The following is a 27,546-nucleotide window of genomic DNA, read 5'->3' on the forward strand; positions in this document are numbered from 1 at the left end:
CCCGCCCCCCCCATTCCTCTGTAGAAACAGAGGCACTGGCCTCTCTCTTCGGAGCTCCATGGAACACTGTCAGCCTCTACCAGACAAGCTGCTTGAGGCTCTTTCACCTCAATATCCTCGGGGCCCAGTACCAGGCCTGGCACCCAACAGGCATTTCGTGAATGTTTATTAGATTGATTCGTGTAAACCATGAAAATATATCTAGATCGTCAAACAGACTGGTGGCTCAACACAGGGCCTGCTACAAAAGTACCGCTCAAGTCTCCCTCCACGGACGGATGGCCATCTAGATCGATGTATCCCATCTCACCGTGAAAGTCTGCTTTTTTCCGTTTTTTTTTTTAAGTAAGCTGTACACCCAATGTGGGGCTTGAACTCGACCCCGAGATCAACAGTCACATGCTCTGCCGACTCAGCCAGCCAGGGGCCCAGACTTTCAGGTTTTAAAGACAACTATAAGCTAATGTTCTCCGGTTCTGATGTGCACTGGATCTGACATTTTGTTCCAAGAAATGAGAAACATTCTTGTCTTTTAATGCAAACGTTTCTTCTGAAAAGTAGAAAATACCTTGAAATCCCAAATTGTCATGGCTCCATCGATGCCAGTAGTGCAAAATTTGCGACAATCTTGCTTGTCCACCTCATAAATAGACACCTGACTGAAAGAAAGCAAAGACAGGAGAGCCTGTCAGGTATGTGGTGGGAGCGGGCCCCAACCTTCCTAACAGTGTAAGGGCGTTTGAAGGCAACAAATTCCCAATTCCTAAATATTAAGTTGTCCATCAACATTAGGCCGCAGCAATCTGACACAGAACATATTCAAATGAATCTTACTACCGGATGTCCAGAAAAGCCAAGACTGGAAAGGTAAGAAGCTGCATTCATTACTGTGACGTCAAGAGGCAAGGACAAGCCAGGCCACGCAGGACGAAAACTGCCCGGGAGCAGAGTGTGGGCAGGACCACAGCAATGACGAAAATGGAAACAATTAAAAACAAAAACTAGAGGCAGGATGAAGCATGACTGAAATCCAACTGGCTCCAAACAAAAACTCCCAAATCTCCTTCCAAGACAAGCAGGGCCTGTGAGTCAAGAGCTTGCCCTGCACTTGAAATGAATCATTGTAAATGTGAGCAACACTCAGACACGTCAAGATTCCAAGCAAGCAATGCAGAGGAATAGATGAATGAAACAACCTGTCTTAGCCTAATTATCTGAAAAACTTTCAAGAAAATTCCATAGCTTAGACAATAATTTTTCTTTCTCCTCTGAAATGTCTAGAACATTCCCTCTAGGGAAGGAGATGGCAAAACTATGGCACATGTAGCCTGTTAACCAAGAACAGCTTTAATGACTTTAAATGGTTACCAAAAATAAAGTTACAAAAAAATGACTATTATTTCGTGATGAGGAAATTCAAATCAGTGTCCATAAAGTTTTATTGAAACACATCCACGCGCACTTATATACGTACTGCCAATGGCTGCCTGCACGCCATCACAGATGTCAGTAGTTGTGACAGAGCCTGGCTACCTCCTCAGCCTAAAATATTTACTCTCTGGTCCCTTACAGGGAAAGTGTGCCAACCCTTTGCTTAAGGGCAAAGAGGACTTAATAACGGCAAATAAAAGCAAACATGCCAATCTGCAAGGTCTTTTTTTAATGCAATGAGAGCTGTTACCCTCCTGATACACCGACTGCAGAGAAGCTTCAGAGAAGTCCACAAGAAATAATTTTGAAAGTCATTCAAGACAAAGAAACGAGAAGCACAGGGAAGACCTGCTATGCCTTCAAGTTACTACTGTCCAGTAGAGCACAGACATTTCGGCCTATTTTAAATTCAGCGGCCCTTTCCACCGAACATGACAAGGACAACCTGCATTTAGTAGTTCTCCCAAAGAGAAAGTCTAGAGGTTTCCAATTCTTGTTCCCGCCATCATCAGCACAATGCAAATCTCTCAACACAAAAGGTCCAGTCAAAAAGAGAAAATGTTATGGTACCTAACTCTGACCACAATCATTGAAAATATCAAGAACAGATTACATTTCTCCTCTAGATTTAGAAAAAACCAAGCTTTCTGGATAAAACACAGTTCACATGTGCCTGATGAAAACCTCAAGTCAAGAAACTCCTTGGTTTTGCCTGAGCTTATCAAAGAATTCTGTTTCTTTAGTTAAGTGATCTTCTTACTGGTATAGATCACTTGACACTAATGTTAATAAGTTCTGATAACCCACTACCATCGGACCAGCCGGTATAGATCACTTGAAATCCATGGTTGAAACGACAGCTAGAATTACTTTTTCAACCAGGGGATAACCGGTCTTCCCGTCTCGTGTTCACTACCAGAGAGGACCATAACATTCAGGAAGGTGTCCTTTTGTTCTCAATCAGGGTTTGAGAAAGCAAGCCCCAGGAAGAGGCTGCCCTGCCAGGCACACCAGCTCACCGTCTGCCGTAGGATCAGCGCTCCTCACGGGGGATGCCGCGTACCAGCCGCACCTCGAAGGACAGAATGCCTAGGTGGGGGCGGCTCACTCTGTCCCAAGCTGAAAATAAGAGCCCGTAGTCGGGAAGCTACAGACTTCTCTCTGCTCCTGCTCCTGAAGGAATGTCTGGGCACACAGTACACACAACTTGCAAAGGGACCCAGTCGGGAAACAAGGAGAGGGAGAAAGGCATCCTTGTCACCCAACACTTCTCCACAGATGGTCAGGGCCCTGGCTACAGGTGGCTTCCGGGGGCCCCAGGTAGCTGGGGGGCACGTACGTGATGCTATTCTGGTGCAGCGTCTCCAAGGCTGTGTTGCGGTCCTCGGTCGTGGCCCTCTTGTCCATGTTGCGGAAGCGCTCCATGGCAGACATGTTGCGCTGGATGCTCTGTTTGGGAATGTCTAGTTTGGAGACGAAGGTCAAGCAGCCACGGTCATCGTAGTTGAAGAGCATTGGGCAGCAGTCATGGCCCTGAAATAAGAGCTCAGTCAGGCGCCGAGGGTGTGCTGCCCACCCACCAACCCCTCCGCAGAACGTGCACACCACAGGCATCTCTTCCTCTTCAAGGCTAGCCATTCTAAAAGGCTGTCCTGGCTTGAGCCAGTACACCAAGTCACAGAGCACGCACCGTTCCTGCTCTGGAGAATTACCTAGTGTACTACAAGGGAGAATGAAGAGAATTACTTACCGCGGCTACAACGCTATTCTCTGAGACAAACGACACACTCAGGAGGGGCAGGAACTCTGTTTTCAGAGTTGAGACCCTGAACACAAGAACAACTGTTAAACTGAGACGGAACAGACCACGCAGCTTCTTTATAGACACGGCAAATGAAAAGGACCCGTTTTCACAGGGGCTTGTGCAGTGTAAACGAACACTTATGCTTAAAAAGAGCCCCATGACCTGTACTTTCAGGAATCCCAAGCATGACGCAGCCCTGGGGTCACCTGTAGAAACAGAGGCCTCTGGCCCTCTCTGGCCCACCTGCTTCTTAGGCCCCCCACTCGTGACAAACTGGCCCCCAGCAAGTCTTCCTTCCCATCTCTGCCTTTGCTCCCACACCCTCTACCCACATGCTGTCTCTTGCTTGTCCACCAAAGTCCACCCTGGTCTCCGAAGCTCAGCTCTCATCTGATCACCTCCATGAAGTTTCCTGACCTCTTCAGCCGAAAGTGGCTTCTCCTCTGACCACCTACTGCTCTGCGTGTCACTGTCACTTGTGACTGAATGCCTTGTCCTTCCATCCTCTCCTTGCCTGTGCTCACCGTGGGCTCCCAAAGGGTGGGCACAAACATCTAGGAGAGTCTATTCTCTTTTCTCTGCCAGGCAGTGGGGGAGGAGCTGGGGACAAGTCCTGGCCGGCCAGGAGCTCGCACACAAAAGGGCTGGGGGAGGTGTCTGTGTACCCATATACTTAGTAGTTATCTGCTGCAGCACCTGGCCAAGAGGTCACACAGACATGCGGGCAAACGTGTGGGCTGATGAATTAGGATCACAGAACTTCATGTAAAAGATGGTGCATTTTGAAAACTGTCTCAGGAGACCCCATTGGAATTGGACTGAAGTCCTAACACCTCATCTTAAGGCCTTACTGTGGCACACTTGCCTCCTACTACATGAAATATTTATGTTCGAGAAGGAGAAGGGCAGAGGATATGATCAGACTTGCAGGACTAGAAAAGCCAAATCATAAACCAATATGAGGGCAAACAGGGGACTGTAATAAGCATATGCTAAGAGCTTATTATGCATTACAATAAACTGTACACAAATCAAATAACCATGACATCAAAACTAAATGACAAAAGACAAATTACTGTATAAAATGTAGAGCATAATCCCACTGGTGTTCAAAATGAAAAGATATGTAAGTGCCTATACATGTACAGAAATCTCGAAGACTACACCATTTATTATGGTGTTAAAAAAAGTAAATAAACCCAATTCAATCCAGTTGGTAAAAAAATATCCTCTCTGAAATGTCACTTGTCACTGTGCAGCAGAGGGGGGCAGAGACACCTGAGGTGACCGGTTCTTACCACACAGGTTGACAAGTTAGGAGACCTTTTAGGGTGGGTAACCTTTAGCTGCCAATGGAAAAGGATTCACCAGGAAGAACAAAGATTCATAAGGGGAAAGAATTCCAATTATCGTCTCTCTTCCTCCAGCGTATGATGAGCAGATATAAAATTTTTTAAAGATTTATTTATTTGAAAGAGAGAGAGAGAATGAGAGAGAGAGAGCACATGGGGGGGGAGGGTCAGAGGGAGAAGGAGACCCCCTGCTGAGCAGGGAGCCCGATGCGGGACTCGATCCCGGGACTCCGGGATCATGACCTGAGCCGAAGGCAGTTGCTTAACCCACTGAGCCACCCAGGAGCCCGAGCAGATATAAATTCTGATGTGGGGGGCGCCTGGGTGGCTCAGGTGGTTGAGCGTCTGCCTTCGGCTCAGGTCATGACCCCGCATCCTGGGATGGAGCCCCACGTCCAGCTTCCTGCTCCGTGGGGAGCCTGCTTCTCCCTCTTCCTCTACCCTTCCCCCTCCCTTGTGCTTGCTTGCGCTCTCTAAAATCTTAATAAATAAATTCTGATGTATGACAAGATACCTGGTGCTCTCCCTAAGGCTGGGCAGGTGCCTCCCTCACAAATGAGTCATTGCAATTCGAGTTCTTCTGGCATACTCCAGAGAAACTGGTATCAGGGTTTTAAGTATTACTGAATGAAATTCCAAATTAATGGAGTCACTGTTCACTGACTACACAGAGTAAGAACCTTATCTCCTACTTAAGACTGCTGGATGACGTGGTACCTGTTGTGAGAAATTCACACGAACAGACTAAATTGGCTATCTGAAGGAACTCTTATCAGCAGCAAACCAGGAGAGTCCTTCAAAGGAATCACCATCACTACCTCCCCATTAAGAAGTGTTTCTGGAAGTGAGACCTAACTTTAAAATTTCCCCGAATGGACAATCTAAATGTGTGTCTGTGACTTTAAAGGCGGCCTTGCAGTTCTGGGTCACAATTTTATGCTCACATCCTGAACTTCCCCCAGGGAAGGACAGCCTTAGCCCAGCTGGTGAGAGATCCCAAACCACTCCCTAACTCCAAGCAAAAGGCAAATACTCACTGCACACTTTTTGAGGCATCAGCAACGGATACGGTGCTGTCGTGGCTGACCCAGGCCAGGCGGCTCCCACTGGCAGAGAAGCTGACCCCATGTACCCAGCCACCAGTGCCGCTGCCACCAAACTCTGACATCAGCTGACCAAAAGGCATCTTGCTGCCCCAGGGCGTACTGGCTGGCTTTTCATCCACTTCTTTAATGTAGGCAGAAAACACCCTGCAGTTTAAGGGGTAGGAAAGAAGGAAAAAGTAAATGAAAATATATGTATACAGAAACAGGCCATGGGCAGCTGCTGTAAGGTGTCTCAGAATGCAAAGAGATTGAGTCTTGAAAAGCAAAACGTGACAAAGTCACAGCCACAAATCTCTCAAGGCTTGGTTCTAAGGGCTGCCTACAGGCCCATATGAGTCTGGCAAAATGCACTCAATCCAAGGGTATACACGGAGACCTACGATATGTCTGGCCCTGCTCTAGGGGTGCACTTCTAGAAGCAATGAACACAAAAGCCCTTCCCTCCCGGAGTGCACGTTCTGTGGGAGGATCATGCTGCCCGCCCCTCCCCCCTTGCACATAGCTGACCTTGCTAAGTGAGCACGGCATTCTTTCCTGTCTACTTCACTATCATTTTCAACACAGTATTCCAGGAAGCCCACACAGCCAAACGGTAGGAGAGGAAACTATGTGCCACGCTGCCATAAACCAATGGCATTAACCCATTTAAAGAAAGGGACATCCAAAGAGGAAGCCAAAGGAGGCCAGTGAGGGAGTGGGCAGGCTCTCCCTCAGGCCATTATGGTGTCAGGGCTCCCTGTCCAGTCTTTGTGACAGGTTATTGTCTTGGGTGAAGGAGGGTCTCCTTTACAGTCGGCTGTCAGCAGTCTCTCCCTCTTGAATTCCAGGAAGCTGTGTGTGAGGAGGTTTGGATGCTGAGTCAGGATAAGGGAGGGAGGAAGAGCAGCTGGGAATCCACCCCCCTCCAACGCTATTTCTACTTTGTAGAGCTTCTCTTCAAGAACCTCTGGACCTAAAGACTCCCTAACATGATCTGAGATACTTGCCCCGAAATGACAAGGACAGCAGCAGCTCTGGAAGAGGCAGAGCACCTCTGGAGAGGTGAAGGGCACAGTGAGTTCTCTCTGAATTAGAGGACATGACCTTGGAATTGCTGGACTCTACTTTTTTTTTTTTTCTGAATACCAGCTGACACACAGTATTACATGAGTTTCATGGTGATTCAACTTCTCTATACCTTACGCGATACTCACCCCAAGTGTAGCTACCATCTGTCACCACACGATGCTCTTGCAGTGTCCCTATGTTACCTGTCATCCTCGAGACTTACTCCGTAACTGGAAGCCTGTACCTCCCACTCCCCTTCACCCATTTTACCCATCCCCTCACCCTCCTTCTTTCTGGCACCCATCAGTTTGTCCTCTATATTTATGAGTCTGAGAATCGCTGGGCCTTAAGTCAGCAAACGCTCTAGTCATCAGAGTCTGTGACAGAACGGGTGGCTCTCAGTCTCCAACTGGAGAGTGTGAACTGAAGAGACTCTTACCCATAGGACTACAATCCAAAGCTAAGTTTGTTTCTGGAAATTAGTATTATCAAAAAAATTGGGAACCTATTTTCATAACCAGATTCTTTAGACATCACCTGAGAATTCAGGTGGTATGGATCATTCCGTTCCATCCTTCAAGAGAGCTAGAATGACTCCGGGTAACACATCAGACAACAAAACTGAATTCTCCTAGAGAATGTCTACGCTGTTACATTGGTTCTTAAGTAGAACCAGTCTTTTTCCAGAGTGCCTTGATGCTACTGTATCCCCATTCCACAGTCAAATTCCCACACACATCTTAAAAAAACCAAAACCAAAACCAAACCATTGGATATTCTTGGATATAAATCACTAGGCAGGTTTTCTGGAAATTCTCCAAATAGCCTACTACAGAAAGATGCATACCATCTCCTAACCCACCATATTGTCAATGTGAAGTAACATTTATTTGCTTTTCTTTGGGCTAAGGGGAAGAAAGCCTTCTTGGTAAAGAATAACTGTAAAAAGCAATTACACTGTATGATCCTTAAAGCTCTTAGCAAAGTGGCTGTGCTGCTTCTAGCCTCACGCTAAAAACAAATAAAAAGCTTGAACTGAAAAGGAAGAACACAGTATAATAGCTCAGCAGAGCACTGTTTAGCTATGTTTTGTCCATCTTATAGCTTCAGCCCGGAATCTGCCGAGTCCCTGCCTGGGTTACGAAATGAGAAATAATACCGCCGTCTGAGGGCCACTATACCTCTGCTCCGGACATGATGTTCTGCCCGAGGAAAACGTCCCTGGCCCCACCCATGCAGCTCCCTCCTCCTGCACCTCCCGAATCTATTTCCTTCCCCCTCTGTGACTTCTGTACTTGCTTTCCTAGATCACAAGCTCCTTCTACCTGTGAGTCCTTCATGGTACCCAGCACTGTACCTTGCAATGAAAAGGAACCTGAGAAAAACTTGAAAGATGAGCAAGGAACAGATCAATTCTGTCTACCAGTTCTCATTTGTTCCCACCTGCATTTGAAATCACATGATCCTGCTGCCAGCAAAACATTGTTGGGATGCCAATCCAAGCTGAGGACCGTGGATCGAATGGGCTTTTTAATGTGCTTGCTTACCCACCTACAAAAGGAGAAAATCCACTTCAGTTTATCCACACATCGAGCAACAGTTCCCAAAGGGCCTAACAAAGGTGTGTCAGGTGACACCCATGTGGCGACCCAGTCCTCTGCCACAGAGAGGAACAAAGAGAGGAAGAAGAGCCATAAATAGTCCTTTCTGTTCTTTTAGGCTTTGATGTTCTTATCACTGAATCTTCCTGGCAACCAGGGGATCCCCGTGAGTAACTGTATTTATGGATTAACTCTGGATACTGGCCATGGAGTTTCAGATTACATGTGACTTTAACCTTTCAAATAAAATGTAGGGTTTGAAATTAAATTTTTATGACAAATACTCAGTGATCTGTTATTTCATTTTGGGTTAAGTTTGACTTGTAAAATCGCTCAATTTCCTTTCTACGTCTCTGGGAAGCTGCATATTATTATTACTATTTTTTTTTCAGAGAAATCACAACCAAGAAAATAGCAACCTCTTGGAGGTTCTAATTCTCCTCCACTCGAAAAGTTTATTTATGTCTGAGATCAGTCATTATTCTGGCTTCACTAATTCAATTTCTGCCTCTAAACTGCTGCTTAAAAACCAATCATGTTCTGCTGTTTGATATCCGAGAGACTTAATATCGAGCCAAACGCCCGTTCTTGAATGCCAAATTATTTTCCACAGAATCTTTCTCTTAGGAACCTATCTAAAAAATTTCCTTCTGAAAAATAGACTGTGTTCTGACTTGCTTGTAATGCAGTTATAGGCTTTTAGAGATTGTTGTATTCACATCACTCCAGTGAAATGTTGCTCTATAGCTGAGAAACTCCCTTGAACACACAGCTTGTTCAAATGACAACCTTGTAGTATAGAACAGCCCAATTTACCTATATTTGAGACTATTTTTCAATGAATAAAAATGTGAGCAGTCTCTGAGGTTGAACGTTACCCAGGAAGGAAAGTTTTTATCTATTCATTACAGTGAGTCTCCTAAAATGACTTCTGGCAGGCAACGTTTTGTTAGGCTTATTTTTACACATACTTGAAAGAAAAATGCAGGTCTTAAATTCATAATTTAATCTTGTTGCAAATTCAGATTTTCTTTCCAAAGAATCAGAATTTGTGAGATTTCACGAAATTTCACAAAACATAATATAATCCGTTCCTTCCACTGTTGCAGCAGAAAGCAACCAGTAACAGTGACACAAAGAGTAATGTGTACTCTGCTATTTTTAGGACAAATACAAACACTGCCAGATTCTTACTGAATGACAATTCCATGTTGAAGGCTATTTACCATCCTTTGTGAATGTGTGCCACATAGAGCAGAGTCGTTTTTTTTATCAAATAAGTGAGAAGGATTAGTTAAAATAAGTTACTTAGCCATAAAATCAATCTCTGTAATTTGAGTGGCTCAGCTGTAAGTGATTTATATAGAAAGTACAACAGGCTGACTATAGTTCCAAGATCCCAGTCAATTTTTACTCCCAACAGTTTAAGTGAATAAAATATTATACTAAGACAGATTGGATCAGCCAATAAATTTTAAAGGAGTACATTGTTATCTGCAGGAATCTTATTTTAAGTAGACAGAGTTGTGAGGAAAAAAATTACTTCTCAGGTCATGCATGGGAATCTCTCAAGTTTATGAGTTACCTGTAAGAGTAACAAAACAATTTGGACAGCGCAGAATGAGAACAGTAGCATCTTATAGAACCTACCAGTTAGGAAATCAGAAAATGGGGCCAAAGGTCTGTAGCAACATGAGAAAGATGTGATTTGACTCAACGTGCATATAAGAAGGAAAACTGCTCAGAGGGACTAGAGATCTTCAGAGGAAAAAAAAAAATCTCCAGATGAGGAAACACTGAAGTTATAGTTAAGCCTTCACCCAATGCTTCAAGAAGTCACCAAGAACACAGTGGTCCAAATGTGTAATTCCACAGAGAGAAATAAAAAATACTCAGATATTGCTCACCAGTCATTTTCAGACTCAAAGTAACAAACAGAAATGAGTCGTGCTCCACTTCCCACAGCAAATTTGTTCTCTAGCGGAGACCACTTGACAAAAGTCGCTGCACGATTAATTCTCAGGATCACCAGGGTTGGCTTCCAGACACCATCTTTCTGACTCCAGACATAGGCATTGCGGTCTGCCCCACAAGTGACGATGCGGTCACTCTTGGGAGCCCAGTCGATACCTGCAAGTGAGATGTGGTGTCATCTGCTTTGCCTGGCCAGTGACAAGAGACGTGAAACAGCCCGGTGGGCACTGCCATGGCAGGGCTAGAAGTGGGCTTGGTATCTTCCTCCCCAGCCCCAACCTTCCCCTCATCTATGGTCCCGATCATCACCTCAAACGCAAAGGCAAGGTTTCTCTGCAAAGTTCTGTAACTCGGGATCCTCCACGAGGCCAGGCAGAACAGAGCTGTTTTATGATTGTGGAGGTTACAAAATTAAACAGGGGCATTCTACCACCCATTCACAGGTTTCTAAAGTGATCTGGTGTAAAGACCTTTTCTTTTCTCATTATTAGATTTGGGGGGGTTTAAAAGTACCTTTATTCATTCATTAACAGACCTCACTCCATGATAACAACTGAAAATCTGCTACGTCACATCTAAACAAAACATCAGGGTAAATTCAAATAATCTTTAGTAGTGGGCGCCTGGGTGGCTCAGTTGGTTGGGCGACTGCCTTCAGCTCAGGTCATGATGCCAGGGTCCTGGGATTGAGCCCCACATCGGGCTCTCTGCTCAGCGAGAAGCCTGCTTTTCCCTCTCCCACTCCCCCTGCTTGTGTTCCCTCTCTCGCTGTCTCTATTAAATTAAAAAAAAAAAACAAAAACAAAACTTTAGTAAACGGAGGCAAAATACAAATTGTGACTCATTACATATTCTTATGAGGGTCACTGTCATTTAAACTAACCTCAATACCTTTTCTATATGCTACAGGTTCTAGAAAGGGTCCCTGAGTATTTTTGCATCCAAACTAGGAAGAAATCTAAATATGTATGGATTGTTTTTCATATTTGGCCAGACTTTTACTTATTTGATGGCTCTGTGAAGGATCCCAAAGTCAAGATCAGTTTGTTACATACCAAGAGTAAAATCTGCTATGGCTCAATCATTTTTTAGTTACATATTTCCTACAAATATAATTCCACATTGAACATACAGAAATGTTACTAATAAATTCTTTTTTTTTTTTTTTAAGTAGGCTCCATGCCCAGCATGGAGCCCAACGTGGGGCTTGAACTCAAACCCTGAAGTCAAGACCTGAGCTGAGATCAAGAGTCAGACGTCCCAACTAATAAATTCTTATGATAGATATCTCCCTAAAAATTAATCATTATCATTCTTAACATAGGGAAAAAAGTAAGATGAATATAAATCAAAGTTTCCACTGGTCATAACTCACAGTGACTTTAGTTGTATGAAGAGTTCATTCATTCTTTCACCTACAGGAATAGTCTGCTCAATTATTTGCACCACTGAGGGGGAAAAATGTGGGAGTGTATTCTAAGTGATGTGTATTTTGATTGCAAGTCCATTCATTATAGGATAGTTTTGCAGCCCTCTTTATTTATTATTTTGAAAAGATTTATTTATTCGACAGAGACAAGAGAGCACAAGCAGGCAGAGCAGCAGGCAGAGGGAGAGGGAGAAGCAGACTCCCCGCTGAGCAGGGAGACCGACTCGGGGTTTGATCCCAGGGCTCTGGGATCATGACCAGAGCCAAAGGCAGACGCTTAACCAACTGAGCCACCCAGGCGCCCCAGATTTTAAGTTTTATTTTTAACTACAAAAGCAAAACCTACAAGAAACAAACACCACAAAGAGACATGTAGGAAGTAGAAAAAGCCCTGCTCCCATTCTTATGTCCATACATATTTCTCCCCCAAAATGATATTAATACTATGGCAAACATTTTCTTCCCCTTTTTATAAATTAGTACTGGTTATGCATTATTTCAGAACATTGATCTTATCATAATAATTTCCCCAAACATCCCACTGTTGAATGCTTTGTTAGTCTCCAATCATTTATTAAAATAGATAACATTGGAATAAACATTCAGGAACATACCTTTTTGTTCTGGTTAAAATGATCTCTCTATGATAAATTCCCCAAAGTGTGATGCAAAATATTGTTATTTTTATGAATGTCTCGTTTTCTTAACTTGATTACAAGCTTCTTGAAAATAAGAAGTCTTTGAAACTATTGTGGTGGGCAGACCCTAGGGAAGTCCCCTCCCTATAGGTGTGGGCAGGACCTGTGACTTGCTTCTAATCAATGGAATGGTGGAAAGGTGATTAGATGTACATGATTAGTGGACAAGATTACATTACATGAATCTTACAGCTGCTAGGAAATTCTACTCCCAACAACCTGAAGGAGTTTGGAAGTGGATTCTTCCCTGGTCAAGCCTCTGATGAGAACTCGTCCCTGGCTGATACCTTGATTACGACTTTCGAGACCCTAAGCAGGGGTCCCAGATAAGCCATGCCCAGACTCTTGACCCACAAAAACTGTGAGATAATAAATTTGCTTTGGTTAGGCTGCTAAGTTTGCAGTATTTGTTACACAGCAATAGAAAACAAATGTGTCCCTTAACATCCAGAATATTGCCTTATAAATGAGAAAGCTCAGTGATTTTGTGATGGTTTTGACAATCTAAAATTTCAGTCCTTATTCCATATGATCACCACTCTGATTAAACACATAATGTTATTAGAATTCCTGAGGTGCTTAAGCATGAGGCACTTTTAAAAATCAACAGGTCCATACTCTCTAAAAAAACAGAAGAGACCGTATTCTGCTTTGTTTTAATGCTTCTAGTCTAGCTACATCTTTCATTTGAGTATGGAAACTGTAAAAACAGTCACGGCTTCAAAGTATTTTAGATGGCATTAGCTTTTAACTTTTTTTATTTACTTTTGTTTTGTATTCTCTTATTTTAAAATTTTAAGTTTATTTAAATATTTGTTTAAATACTGTTTTAATTCCATCAGGCTTTAAAGGCAAAGGAACAGAATCAAGCATCTACCCTGTTTTTTCCATACTAAATATACATCCAGGTAGCCAAAGAGCAGATGAAGGGAAGTGTCTCTTACAAATGTAATCAGCTAACTAACAGAAAGGAAATGACAGATCTAGAATACCACCACCCTGCGGCCACTACTAAATGAATGGATATGGCCACTGACCACTGACAGTTGCTAGCATCATAGAACAATGACTAGACACCATGTGCATCCTTGACGAAAGAACTTCCTAACTCCCTACCTTCAACTAGCAATTTACAAGACAGATGAAGACAGAAAAATATGTAAAATACCATGGGTTTGCAATCAGTAAAATCCAGATTCTAGAAAACACTACAGGACAAACAACCTGATTTCTCAGTTTTCTTCACAAATAAATTAAAAAGTTAAAGAGAAGAAAGGGAACCTATAGACAAAAGACAAGAGATATATCAACTAATCACAACCATGTGTGCACCTTATTAAAGTCCCCATTAAAATTACTGTATCAGGTATTATTGAAAAGAAGAGTCCTTCTCTTTTAGAGACACAAACTGAAATACGAAATGATACAGTGTCTGGCATGTACTTCCAAACTATACAAGGAGGAAATGAGTTGAAAACAAGGTTGGCTGTGAGGTGGTAACTGCTGAATCTGGGTGATGATGGGTATACAGGGGCTCACTACATTATTCTTCCTTTTTTATGTTACCTGTTTAAAACTGTCCATAGTAAATTTTTCTTTTAAAGAGAATGATCACTTTAACACACAAAAAAAGAAACTCACAGAAACAAACACCAGGACTCTGATTTCTCTTTGATGTTAACCATACTCTTTTTCTCTGTAGTACTGACTGGTCTTTTCTTCTAGAAAACTTGAGAGGATTTCTTTCTTTTTTTTCTGTAGTTACTATCTTTATGAGAAAATATGTTTGATCCTTGGTCTCTTGCCACAGAGTTATATTTAGATTTTTCCAACAAAAGTTTTTTCAGATCTAAAAAAAAATGTCATTTGAACATTTGAATGAAAACAGGCCCAAGTTCAAAGGGTTCCAAAAGAGAAGCAGACGAGAAGAAGAACATAACTAAGTATTTCACTTTTTTGGCTATTTCTGTGGTCTTTCACCTTAGCCTTTTCTCACTTAGAAGTATTTCCTAATGCTAAAATTCCAATTTAAAGTATGAATGTTCTTATTTTTAGGCCACAAGGCCACTGGCAAAGGAATGTAAAGAAAATGGGCCAAACCTAATAGAAATAAGGTCATGGGAAAGCAATAGCAACAAAAATAGAAATTATAAATTATGCCTTTCGTGCTAGCTCAGGAATATGATCAGTTGGCTCCTGATGCTCACTAGCATCACATACAAATCACCGGCAAAAATAAGAAGGGATGGTCATGAGTTTTTGCTGGGGAATACAATGGAAAGGGTGCAGAAGGTCAAAACATGCTGTTTTTCTCTGGTTGGGGGGAAGGATATCTTTAAGCTAATCAGTACGTTGGAGGACTAGAGGCAATTTCAGGGTCACAATTAAAAAAAAAAATTCATTATCAGTCACTTTGCTGCCCACTTAAGAGCAAATGTCATTGTGAAGAGAAGGAAAATCCAAGATTGCAGTGAAAAATTTGTAATTGAAAAGTTATGGAGAGGGACGCCTGGGTGGCTCAGTCATTAAGCGCCAGGGTCCTGGGATCGAGCCCCATATCGGGCTCCCTGCTCAGAGGGAAGCCTGCTTCTCCCTCTCCCACTCCCCCTGCTTGTGTTCCCTCTCTCGCTGTTGTCTCTCTCTGTCAAATAAATAAAATCTTAAAAAAAATAAAAAGAAACGTTATGGAGAATAAGTTCTGACGTGCTTGACCAAACTGTTAAAAGCAAGAGGCTGAATCAACTCTGCCAGAAAATGGATAAAGAAAAAATTATAGTAGTAAGGATCAAGGAACAAGAATTCTTTCTGAACACAGCAGTAAGTGAATATATTCTTTTAAAAATAGCCAGATACCACCTCACAAAAAAGCAATTCATTCTCTTGAAATCTGGTATCAGGATTTGGTTCACTGAATTCTGAAAACCATTAGAGAAATTCTCCATTTTTATCTTACTCCTCCTCCTCCCTTATTTGATACCTGCTTAATGAAACTCAGCACCACTCTGCTTGCCACCTTTATCCATCTATTCATCGAGGGTTTTTGGCAAAGATGAAAGCTCATGTACACTCAGGAACCCGCCTCAGAGCCAATGCTTTAAGATCCTGTCTTCTATGAGTCAACAAGAAAAGGATAAAAACTCAATGGAAAACTGATCAGGAGTAATGAACAGTAAAGTCTGAGAAAGAAATCCAGCATGGCTAATAAACATCAGAAAATATGCTCAGCCTTTTTATTATGCAGGAAAATGCAATTTCTAGAGACACAACCTTTCACTCATCAGACCCTCTGATCGTATCAAGTATGTGTCGGATGGGGGAAGATAAGCACCCCCATACCGGGGGGGCCAGGATGAAGGCAGTATGACCATGCCTAGCAAAGCTGAGCATGTGCACACCCCAGCAATACGAGTCTGCCATAAACAAACATTCACGCATGTACAAAGAGACCTGCGCAGGGAGGCTCGATCTAGCACTTCACTATCAGTTAAAACTGCAAACAACCTAAACGTCCTTCAGTGGAGAGAAGAGTAAATAAACAAGGTATGAATTGTTAAATAGTGGTTAAAAGGAATAAACCTGATCAACACATAACTCAGGAACAACGTGAAATGCAAAAGCAAGCTGGAGATGCACAACAGGATGCCATTTATGTAGCACTTAAATATCCCAGCCCCAAGTGCTAAAGATCGCTTACGAGTGTGTATACGTGTATGTCCAAGTATTAAAAATGAACTGGGACAATGTCACACCAAATTACAGACTGCTTCTGGGGCATGGGAATAGGACTGGCAGTGGGAGGGGACCGTACTGTTATCCTGATTAATACTCATTATTAAAGCTCTGTTTTTGGGGCGCCTGGGTGGCTCAGTCATTAAGCGTCTGCCTTCAGCTCGGGTCATGATCCCAGGGTCCTGGGATTGAGCCCTGCATCGGGCTCCCTCCTCTGCAGGAAGCCTGCTTCTCCCTCTCCCTCCCCTGCTGCTTGTGTTCCCTCTCTTGCTGTCTCTCTCTCTGTCAAATAAATAAAAATTAAAAAATCTTAAAAAAAAAAAGCTGTTTTCTCAGTATTCTGGCACAGTTGATAATTCTAGGTGGTGGCAATGTGGGTGTTTGTTACGTTACTCTTTGTCCTTTTCAGTATTTTGGAATGTCTTCCTCGCCCCACGAACAACACACAGAAAGCTTTTGGAAGACACTGTGTCCGCTCACTTGGGAACACAGTATGGCTTATGTTTTCCCACAGCTGACACGCTAGATGTCTAGTTTTCACTTTCTCATCTCGTCACCTCATCTAGGCTCTTCACTCCTCAGAGTAGGATCAGTGTTTTCCATACACTAGTGGAGTGCGGTGAACCAGCTGGGCCAAAAGAAGCACTTAAAAACTGAGATCACTATGATGATTATTTTCTCAAGTTTTCTAAAGAAAACTCAGTAAACGCTGCGCGACTTTAAATATTAAGGCAGACTTACTTTATCAGGCTCTTTATTTAATGGAAGGGTGCTCAATTTGCAAGTATCATCTTCCTTTACCTGTAATGTGTCCGTTGTGCTCCTTGAGTTCATGAGCTTTCACCCACTGGCTCCCGTTCTTCTTATAGATGTGGACTTCGTGATTATTGGGGCTAAGAGCAATCTCTGGAGGAAAAAAGTCAACAGTTAACACCTAAACTTGAAATTGTCACCAAAACAGAGATATGTTAGTTTTTTTTTTCTTCAAAGATTTTATTTATTTGTCAGAGAGAGAACAGGCGCGCAGAAATGGGGAGTGGCAGGCAGAGGGAAAAGCAGGCTCCCTGCTGAGCAAGGAGGGGGATGTGGGACTCAATCCCAGGACCAGGGGATCATGACCTGAGCCGAAGGCAGAGGCTTAACCGACTGAGCCACCCTGACGTCCCTGTTTTGTTTTGTTTTTTAGATTTTATTTATTTAAGTAATCTCTACACCCAACATCGAACTCACAACCCCAAACTCAAAAGTCGCATGCTCCACCAAAATGAGCCAGCAAGGCATGCCAACAGTTGGCATTTTATTTTATTTTTTTTAAAGACTTTATTTATTTATTTGACAGAGACACAGCGAGAGAGGGAACACAAGCAGGGGGAGTGGGAGAGGGAGAAGCAGGCTTCCTGCAGAGTGGGGAGCCCAATGCGGGGCTCAATCCCAGGACCCCGAGATCATGACCTGAGCCAAAGGCAGACGCTTAACGACTGAGCCACCCAGGCGCCCAACAGTTGGCATTTTAAAAATAGGTTCAAGGAAGGAGTAAGAAATCTGTTTTAAAAATATGGTTCCCAAGATTTACCCCTGAAAATTTCCTCTTATTATTTTTACCTCTACTTGGATCCCATATTTTAAAAAATGTTTTGTAGAAAAACTGAATTTAAAAATTCATTTTAGGGTGCCTGGGTAGCTGAGTTGGTTAAGGGTCTGCCTTTGGCTTGGGTCATAATCCCAGAGTCCTGGGATCGAGTCCCACATCAGGCTCCCTGCTCAGTGAGGAGTCTGCCTCTCCCTATATCTCTCCCCCCTGCTCATGATCTCTCTCTCTCAAATAAATAAAACCTTTAAAAAAAATAAAAATTCATTTTATTAGAGACATATACAACTATTTTTTTTAAAGATCTTATTTACTTATTTGAGAGAGAGAGAGAGAGAGAGAGAGAGAGTGAGAGAGAGAGCCCAAGAGGGGGTAGGGTTAGAGGGAGAAGCAGACTCCCTACTGAGCAGGGAGCCCGATGGGGGACTCGATCCCGGGACTCTGGGATCATGACCTGAGCCAAAGGTAGTCGCTTAACCAACTGAGCCACCCAGGCACCCGAGACATATACAACTATTAAGTAAAGATTCTAATCAGTAAGAATTAAACAATGTTATCATACTTTGCTGATAAAATTTTAGCCCATAGTAAAAATATTTGACATTTTAATTCACCTGTCCAACATTATTAGCAACAAATATTTACTTTGTTAGAGTTTCTGAAACACTGAAAATAGCTCAAACATTCTCATTACTGCTATCATGCACCCAGCTTGGAACCATCGATCTACTAAAAAAAACAAAAACAAAAAACAAAAAACCCCCAAACTTGATTCTGGTCATTAAATACATCAAAGCTTTCCTTTACAATAAAGCCAATATGAATCACAAAGTAAAATTCTGTTTTCAAGAGAAATCTCTCAGACCAATTTGAAATATTAAGAATATACATATATATGATAAATTTCTTTTGAATTTATATTGATTTTTCACTCTTTCTAGTTCATCCATTAAAAAAAACCCCAACACACTAATTTTTTTTTTTAAGATTTTATTTATTGGAGAGAGAGAGAGACTGTGAGAGATAAGGAGCATGCACATGAGCAGGGGGGAGGGGCAGAAGGAGGGAGAAGCAAGACTCCCTGGTGAGCAGGGAGCCTGATGTGGGACTCAATCCCAGGACCCTGGGATCATGACCTGAGCGGAAGGCAGTCGCTTAACCATCTGAACCACTCAGATACCCAAAACACTGATTTCTTATAATTAAAATTAGGATCTATGATTCAGACTTTAGATCATTTACTAGTCCTACCCCTTCTATTATATTTCTTTTCCTTTCCCTCCTTAGGAAAGTTACACTTGTTTTACAGATGAAACTGTGGAACCAGATAAATATATCTAGCTCTAAAATCCTAAGACTTTAAGTACTTTCTCAAAACCAGTTATATGTATTTCTCTAAATTTCTAAGATGCTTCAAAAGCCAAATCTAAAGCTGAAAAATGCTATAAATTTCAAATTATAATAACAAAACTGTCTTAATATTTATCAAGTTTATCAAGTAGTTTAAATGAGAACAATGATAACTTTCTACTAAAAATAATTGGAAATACTCCAAAAACCCATTTTTACATGGGAAAGTAGAGACAGAGGACATAGGAAACTCAGCTATGAAACTGTGAAATGATCACAAAACAGAAGCTCTAGATTCTCTGGCATGTTACATATTAGATTGAAAGATCAAAATCTCAGCTGGCTTCTTTGCAGAAATTAATAAGTTGACCCTTAAATTCATACAGAAATGCAAGGGACCTAGAAGAGCCAGAAGAATCTTGAGAAAGAGGTACAAAGTTGGAACTCACATTTCTCAATTTCAAAACTTACTACAAAGCTACAGTAACCAAGACAGTGTGGTCCTGGCATTAGGATAGACATAAAGATCAATGAAACAGAATTGAGAGTCCAATAACCTTCACATTTATAGTCAGCTGATTATTGACAAGGGTACCAAGACAGTTCATTAAGGAGAGAATAGTCTTCAACAAATGGTGTTCGGACAACTGGAGAGCCACATGCAAAAGGATGAATTTGGGCTCTCTACCTCACACCTTATACAAAAAATTAATTCGAAATGGATGCAAGATGTAAATATAAGAGCTAAAACTGTAAGACTCTTAGAAGAAAACATAGGTATACATCTTTGTGACCTTGAATTAAATGGTTTCTTAGATACAACAGCAAATGCATAGCAGCAAAAGAAAAAAATAAACTGGACTTTTTCAAAACTAAAAACTTTTGTGCTTCGGAGGACATCATCAAGAAAGTGAAAAGACACCCCACAGAATGGGAGATTTTGTAAATTATATATTGTGTAAGGGACTTATATCCAACTCTTATCACTCAACGATAAACAGACAACCTAATTTTAAAAATAGGCAAAGGATCTGAATAGACACTTTTCCAAAGAAAATATATAAATAGCCAATAAACATTTGAAAAGATGCTCAACATCATTAGTCATCAACAGGGAAATGCAAATCAAAACAACGAGATACTACTTTATACCTACTAGAATACAGTGGGTACAGGGCTATAACAAAAAAGACAGATAATAATAAGTGTTGACAAGGACACAGAGAAACTGGAACCTTCATACACTACTAGTGAGAAAGTAAAATGGCACAGCCATTTTGGAAGACAGTCTGGCAGCTCCCCAAAACGTTCAACATAGTTACTATATGACCCAGAAATTCAAGTCCTAGGTATAAACTCAGGGAACTGAAAACATATGCCCACATAAAAACTGGTATGTGAATGTTCACAGCAGTATTCGTAATAGCCAAAAAGTGGCAACAACCCAAATGTCCACCAACTGATGAATAAACTGATGGAAATATGGTATGTCTAGGGGGCGCCTGGGTGGCTCAGCAGGTTGGGCATCTGGCTTTTGATTTCAGCTCATGTCATGATCTCGGGGTTGTGAGGAAGGAAGAGGGAGAAGCAGACTCCCCACTGAGCAGGGAGTCCGATACAGGGCTCGATCCCAGGACCCTAGGATCATGACCCGAGCCAAAGGCAGATGCTTAACTGACTGAGCCACCTAGGCACCTCCAAAAAGCTTTATTTTAAAGAAGATAGTGAAGATAATTTAATTTTTAAAAATAACTCATGGGCACACTACTACACTTCTGTCTGTTCTTAGGGGTTTTTTTGGCCTCCCTCTTACATACTCTGTCACTTTGCTTGTTGTACTGTGCCTACTTCTAAGAGTCTTTTCCATCCCTTTCTAGTTGGTTGGAGCTAGAAAACTAGAAACTCAAGCTTATTACAATAATATAGTAAATAGTAGCTAATACTGCTCTTAGCACATCAGGAGTAAACTATACGTCTCTGTAAGAGCTTATTTCTAGGTCTTAGTATTCTGACTAAATATTGGATGACTGTGACATTACTACATAACCATTTCAGACACTGGGCTCTTAAGGCAATGAAAGATGCCTCCGATATAAACCATTCTCCAACTCGTACTGTAGACAAAGATATGGACACAGAGCCAGAAGGCTTAGATGCTAGCAATGGCTCTAACATTAACCACTGGAAAGTCCTTCCACTGGCAACTCTAGGCCTTGGTTTCTCTTATCTATAAACCAAACAACTGACCTAGTTTCCTTTCGAATCCATGGCCATGCCCTTTTCACATGTAACACAAGTATGTGATCCCTAAAAAAGTGCTTACGTATAAAAATATCAAAGGCACCAAAATAAAGGAGTAAAATTAACAGCACACTTACGGGTACGATCCCTGTTCCAGGCATGACAGGTGATTGGCTCTAGTAAAAACTGATGCAGGGACATTATTCTTAGTGTTTTCAAAGGATAGAAAGCTGTAATAAACAACAGAAAAAAGCATTTAAAATGGCAGGCAACACATATTTAAGTTGTCTGGGGATCCCAAAGTGTTTGGGGATAAATAATACAGTACTGCCCCATTAAAAAATCAATCTCAATGTCAAAACTTAATCATTTAAATACAACAAGCATTGTAACCACCAGTGTATACTTTATTCTGTCAAGGGTCATCAAGGGACTCTAAAACCATGGGTTAAAGATTGTTGGGGTAAAGGATATTCACACAGTCTCAAATTATCATCCCACAGATTATTTACTAATTTCAAAGAGAGAAAAATGAGCCTTAACAACAAAAAAAATCTGGCAGTCACCATCTTAACCAAGGGATCAAACTATTATTGAAAAGACTGGAACAATCTACTCTGATGGGCTTCCTGATGGGAGGAAACACAAAGTACACATCATCACTTAAAAATAGTGACCACTTGGGGCGCCTATAGGTGGGTCAGTCGTTAAGCATCTGCCTTTGGCTCAGGTCATGGTCCCAGGGTGCTGGGATTGAGCCCCGCATCAGGCTCCCTGCTCTGTGGGAAGCCTGCTTCTCCCTCTCCCACTCCCCTTGCTTGTGTTCCCTCTCTTGCTGTGTCTCTGTTAAATAAATACACAAAATTATAAAAAAAAAAAATAGTGACCACTTATCATCCAGACCAGAAAATGTTTAAGAAAGCAAAAAGGGGCATTATTAATTATGTTATGACAACAGGTGACAGGACTATCCTGGAGAAACCTGGTAATATGGCCAACCCACCTATCAAGTATTTCTGCCAAACATATTTGCTCTAAATCCAATCAAGACCCAGACCTACTTTCCAGTTTAGATGAAATAAAGGGAGGTGGAATTAGTCAAATAACACAAAGGGGAAATAAACAGTTCAAACCAGAATATATGCCATCCTATAAAACAACTGGCCTGTACTATTCATTAAGAGGCAATGGGCGTGAAGTGGACTGTTCTAATTCAACAAATGAAACTTGATTGTAATCTATATTTTTAAAAATAGCCATATAGGACATATTTTGTACAATAAAGAAAATATGAATTTATACTACATATTACATAACAATATGAAGTTATTTTCAATATCCTAACTATAACTGTTTGCCATTAGATAGGAGCACGATCTAACCCTTAGGAGATAAAGATGATGAAGCGTTCAGGGATGAAGTGTCATGATGTCTTCTGTAATTTACTTTCAATAGTTCAGGACAAGTAGATATATAAAGAGTAAATGTGGCAAAATGTTAACAGCTGGTAAATCTACAAAAAGAGTAAACTATACAGGTGTTTGTTACATTGCTCTTTAAACTTTCTACCGAAAATGAAAAGCAGGAATCTGTGACACACCATTAAATTCAAAGTCAAATAAAATTCTCTATTTCATAGATACCCACATCTAGATCCACCAAAGAGGCAACCATTACCTGAAATAAGAGAAATTTTTTAAAAAAGCAGCCAGATCCTCCTTCCCGTTATCATTTCTAAGAGGCCCTCACACAACACTCTGAAGTTCAGTACAAGTCTTTAACCTAGGGTGGAGACTGAAATGTAATTCAGGAATTCTGATGTAAATAGAAAATGAGTGGAAAGGACAGCAGAAGGTTATGAAGTGAACAACTGAAGTTCAGCAGAGAAAGCAGAGATCAATCTCAGTGGAAAGCGGAAGAAATGTCTCTGCTAACGGTTGTAAAGGAATCCAAAGGTCAAAAAGAGATTAAGCACACCCTTAAATAAAACATAGGATATCTTGAACTAGCAGAGAAATGTCAGTGTTTCAAATTCACTATTCTAAAGTGAAGATATTTATTTAGGTCACTTTTTTTATTCTTACATATTCTAGAAAGCAAACTGCAACTTACAAGTAAAGAAAAAGCCTCTAACTGGATTAAAAAAAAATGTTTACATGAATTCAAATGAGGCTGCTTAATGTGTTTTTTATTTATTTTTTATTTTTTTTATTTTTTAAGATTTTATTTATTTATTTGACAGAGAGAGACAGTGAGAGGGAACACAGGCAGGGGGAGTGGGAGAAGGAGAAGCAGGCTTCCCGCAGAGCAGGGAGCCCGATATGGAGCTCAATCCCAGGACCCTGGGATCATGACCTGAGCCGAAGGCAGATGCCTAATGGCTGAGCCACCCAGGCGCCCCTTAATGTGTTTTTTAAAACAACGTCCAGATGCTCACTGCATGATTCTCTCTCATATCTGATATCAGATGCTTACCCGTCACAACAGGTTTTACTCATAGTTACTCAAAATAACACACTGTGTCACAAATATCTCCTTAATTAAAAGCAATTTAGTTCAAAAGCTGTATTTTATAAGCTCATTTGTTAATTAAAACAAAACTGGCCTACAAATAATTCAATGTGACTACATGCAATAAAAGCACACATTACATGTATAGTTAAAAAAGAACAGTTGCAAAGACTTTCTCATTCTTTAACTCAGTTTTTTAAGAAAACTTAATTTATTTTTAAGTAATCTCTACACCCATAGTGGGGCTTGAACTTACAATGCCGAGATCAAGAATTGCATGCTCCACTGACTGAGCCAGCCATGCATCCCTCAACTCAGTTTTTTAAGCAAAGTAGCAAAGCTTTCAAAAGAGGTAAACATTTACATAATGGCATAATTACTCCTAAAATTGCATTTCTAAATTTGTTATATCATTCAAGTTCCATATTTGGACATACACTCAGACCTGTACTTCATTTATAATCATGTGGATATTTTAAGTCTGTAGAGTAAGACAACACTCATGTTTGTCAAATTTATAAGGTACCCAGTAAACACAGTCTGTATTCATCAAACTCAGTGAGTGCAGGAGAGCAACAGATGGAATCTGTACCAAGAAAAAGATACCTCCTGACACAGCATGATAATTCTAATTCTAAACTGTGATTAATATTTAAGTGAAACCTGAAAACTTTTGTCTTAATGAGAGTAGACAGGAGAAAAACGGATAGACAAGGCAGTGATACGAAATTTGACAAGCTTCTGATAAGCTTTTACTATACAGAGCTGAAAGGAAAAATGACTTATAATGATTTACAGTATGATTCCAAGCACTCCCCCTACAACCCAACTCCTTTTTTTACCTACCGCTTTGAATACAGTCATTCTGATGTTTGGTTGCCATGGACTCTGGAGCCAAGGGGACCTGGGTTTGAACCTTGGCTGGGTCACATACTAGCTATGAGACCCAGGGCAGGTCACTTAACAATACAAAATCTCATTTTTTAAAAATACGTAAAATGGACATGTCACTGACAACCCAAGGCTGTAGGTATGAGGATTAAATGAGGTAACATGTGAAAACATGTAGTACAAAGCCTAGCCCAAAAGAGATGCTGAATTAGTTCCCTTTCTTCCTTTGACCCAAGGCTTTTGAACCATCTCTAAAAGCACACACTGGTTATTATCCTCTGAACTTGGAAATGTCTACATATATTTTGAATTCTTGGCCCTGAAGCCTGAAAGTATTTGTACAGTAACGATGTCAGTTCCCTGTTTAGGGTCAGTTTCCAACACTGTGATTCACAGTTAGAAACTGCTCTCATTACCCAACCCAGCAATCCCAGGTACTCCAACAAGGTCACCACACCCTCCACAAGGTTCTGAGACAAGGTTTCAATGCCAGGCACCAGCCTTACCAGCAGATCATTTTAAACTTCTTTATGCAGAATTTGTTTCAGCATAGGATTAGTTAACTAGATCAAAATACTGCCACTCTTCCTCCAAGCAAGTGTTTTATTTTTCCAAGATAATCCCCTCCTTTAACTGTGATAAGTAGATGAAGTAACCTTGGAAGGTTTCCGAATACTCTCTGGTAGGAAGCAGCCAGTTACATCCACTTCCTAAAAGGGCAAAAACACCCTCCAGACTGATACCCTCTCCTTTTTTCCTTAGATACCTGAGAAACCCAGGACGTACCTGAAACCAAAAGGTGAGATAAAATTGATTTAAAAAAGGGCAGAACTAGGATAACTTCGGTAATTTAGAAAATGAATGGCGGTAGATAAAAAGTAGATTAGCATTTCCTTCAAGTTCCAGAGCTGCATATGAGAACAGATGGCTTTCTCATCAAAGACTCTAAGCTACAATTTATTAAGTGTCTACCATGTTCCCAGAAGTGTAGTTAAGTACAGGGATAGGGCCAGAAACATAAATACATCTGACACTTTCCTGGTCCTCAAGTCTGGTCGGAGGTGGGGGCGGGGGAGGGTAGGAAAGGAAGGGAAGACGATATGATATGCACAGAACGCCCAAACAGTAGGAATAACGAGTATGTATTCAGCACCTACTCTGGGCCAGGTACTAGTCTGGACAATTAATGCAAATAAACTCACTTCCTCCAAATAGGTAAATAAATAAATAAGTCACGATAATAATAATAAAAGCCCTAAGAACATTCCTACTGCAGACGGGGGAAACAGGGACTCAGAGATGCAATCTTCACCACTAAGTGGTGGCGCCGGGACTGGAACATGGGCAGTCCCACTGCAGGGGCTGGAACGTGAAAGGGGCTGCATAAAAGGCTCCGCGGAGCGAGCAGGGCCGGGTGTGTGCAATAACTGACTTAAGAGAAGGCGGCACTCGAGCGGAGGGAAGCTTAAAGAACTCGGGGGAGGGTCTTTCTGCAGTTCGGGCGCCCCCCCCCCCACCGGAGCTGAAAGATTGAGGGCTGCCCTAGACAGGAGCGGGACATTCCAGGGTCGCCCACCGCGCGCAGTACCTATTCTAGATGCTAAAGAAACGTTCCGTCGTGACGCTCGGCTAGGAGGAAGGTCATCTCATTTACTACAGTTTCACAGATTGTGATGAATGCCCGCCGTAGAGGAGCGAACAGGGCTACGGAAGCGCAGGTAAAGGAGCCGCTCATTCTGGCACTGAAGGGGGCTCGGAGCTGGAAAATCCCTAGAGAAGCGATCTGTGGGGGCGCCTGGGTGGCTCGGTTGGTTAAGCGACTGCCTTCGGCTCAGGTCATGATCCTGGAGTCCCGGGATCGAGTCCCGCATCGGGCTCCCTGCTCGGCGGGGAGTCTGCTTCTCCCTCTGACCCTCTTCCCTCCCGTGCTCTCTCCCGTGCTCTCTCTCGTGCTCTCTCTCATTCTCCCTCTCTCAAATAAATAAAATCTTAAAAAAAAAAAAAAAAAAGAAAGAAGCGATCTGTGCGTGTGGGAACCCCAGGGGCTCGGCGGGCCCCACGGAGACTGGGGATCCCCGCCCCCTCCGGAGGCCGGGCCAGGAGACCCGGCCCGCCCCTCAGCCCCTGGGCCCCGCGGCCTAAGCCCCCGCCTCACCGCCCCCGCGGGTTCAAGTCCGGTGCGAGGCCGAGCCAGTGCAGGCCGACAGGGCCAGGAGCTCGCCCTGCTGTCCCTTACCTGGGATCGGGGCAGTGCGGACCGGCTCGGAGCGGAGAATTCGCGGACTCTGGTCAGTCGACGCGAACAGGCTCCGGCGGACGCGGGTGGAGGACCGAGGCCCAGAGGGAGCGGCTGACAGATCCCGGAAATGGCCACGGCGCCTGCGCGGGGCGGCCGCGCGGTGGTCTGCGCACGCGCCTAGTTTGGGCGCGCGGCCGGGTCCGGCGCGGGTGCGGTGGGGGAGGGTCCGGCGTCCGAGGGGCCCTTTGCGAGGGGCGTCCTACACCGCCTCCAAGGTGGTGGCGAAGCGGCGTGGAGGGCTTCATCTTTTTCTAAATAAAGTTTTCTCAGACTCGTGGATCGTTGTGTGGAGCGTTGACGCTTTCACAAGTGCTTTTGTCAGGAAATGAATTAGCGAGGGCCGAGGCCTTTTAGAGCGAGCCACAGGGACCCGACGAACGAAACGTTTTTCTCCCTTCAGAGAGAAGGTTCCCTCTTTTTTTTTAATTTTTATTTTAATTTTTTATTGTTATGTTAATCACCATACATCACATCATTAGTTTTTGATGTAGTGTT

General features: G+C 42.3%; 1 protein-coding gene across 3 annotated transcripts in view; it reads right to left on the reverse strand.

The window, feature by feature from the left end:
* Positions 1 to 27,142, reverse strand: part of ARPC1A (actin related protein 2/3 complex subunit 1A) — a 28,867-nt gene extending 1,725 nt beyond the window's left edge. The window contains exons 1-10 of one of the 3 annotated variants that reach the window (XR_003206251.2): positions 26,989 to 27,142; positions 21,488 to 21,580; positions 16,973 to 17,077; positions 10,249 to 10,471; positions 8,184 to 8,291; positions 5,625 to 5,837; positions 3,182 to 3,257; positions 2,771 to 2,964; positions 2,451 to 2,616; positions 569 to 659 (exon numbers count right to left, since the gene is read on the reverse strand). Coding sequence is in view for 1 of the 3 variants with exons in the window: in XM_025863636.2 (XP_025719421.1) it covers positions 569 to 659; positions 2,771 to 2,964; positions 3,182 to 3,257; positions 5,625 to 5,837; positions 8,184 to 8,291; positions 10,249 to 10,471; positions 16,973 to 17,077; positions 21,488 to 21,551 (1,074 nt within the window). In the remaining 2 variants the exon portion in view is untranslated. The remainder of the gene's footprint in view (positions 1 to 568; positions 660 to 2,450; positions 2,617 to 2,770; positions 2,965 to 3,181; positions 3,258 to 5,624; positions 5,838 to 8,183; positions 8,292 to 10,248; positions 10,472 to 16,972; positions 17,078 to 21,487; positions 21,581 to 26,988) is intronic. The other 2 variants (XR_012376332.1, XM_025863636.2) reach the window with 2 other exon arrangements.
* Positions 27,143 to 27,546: the final 404 nt, after the last annotated feature.

This window comes from Callorhinus ursinus, unplaced genomic scaffold (assembly GCF_003265705.2).
Source record: "Callorhinus ursinus isolate GAN/ISIS: 27379988/994484 unplaced genomic scaffold, GSC_fseal_2.0 scaffold70, whole genome shotgun sequence".
NCBI classification, from domain to species: domain Eukaryota; kingdom Metazoa; phylum Chordata; class Mammalia; order Carnivora; family Otariidae; genus Callorhinus; species Callorhinus ursinus.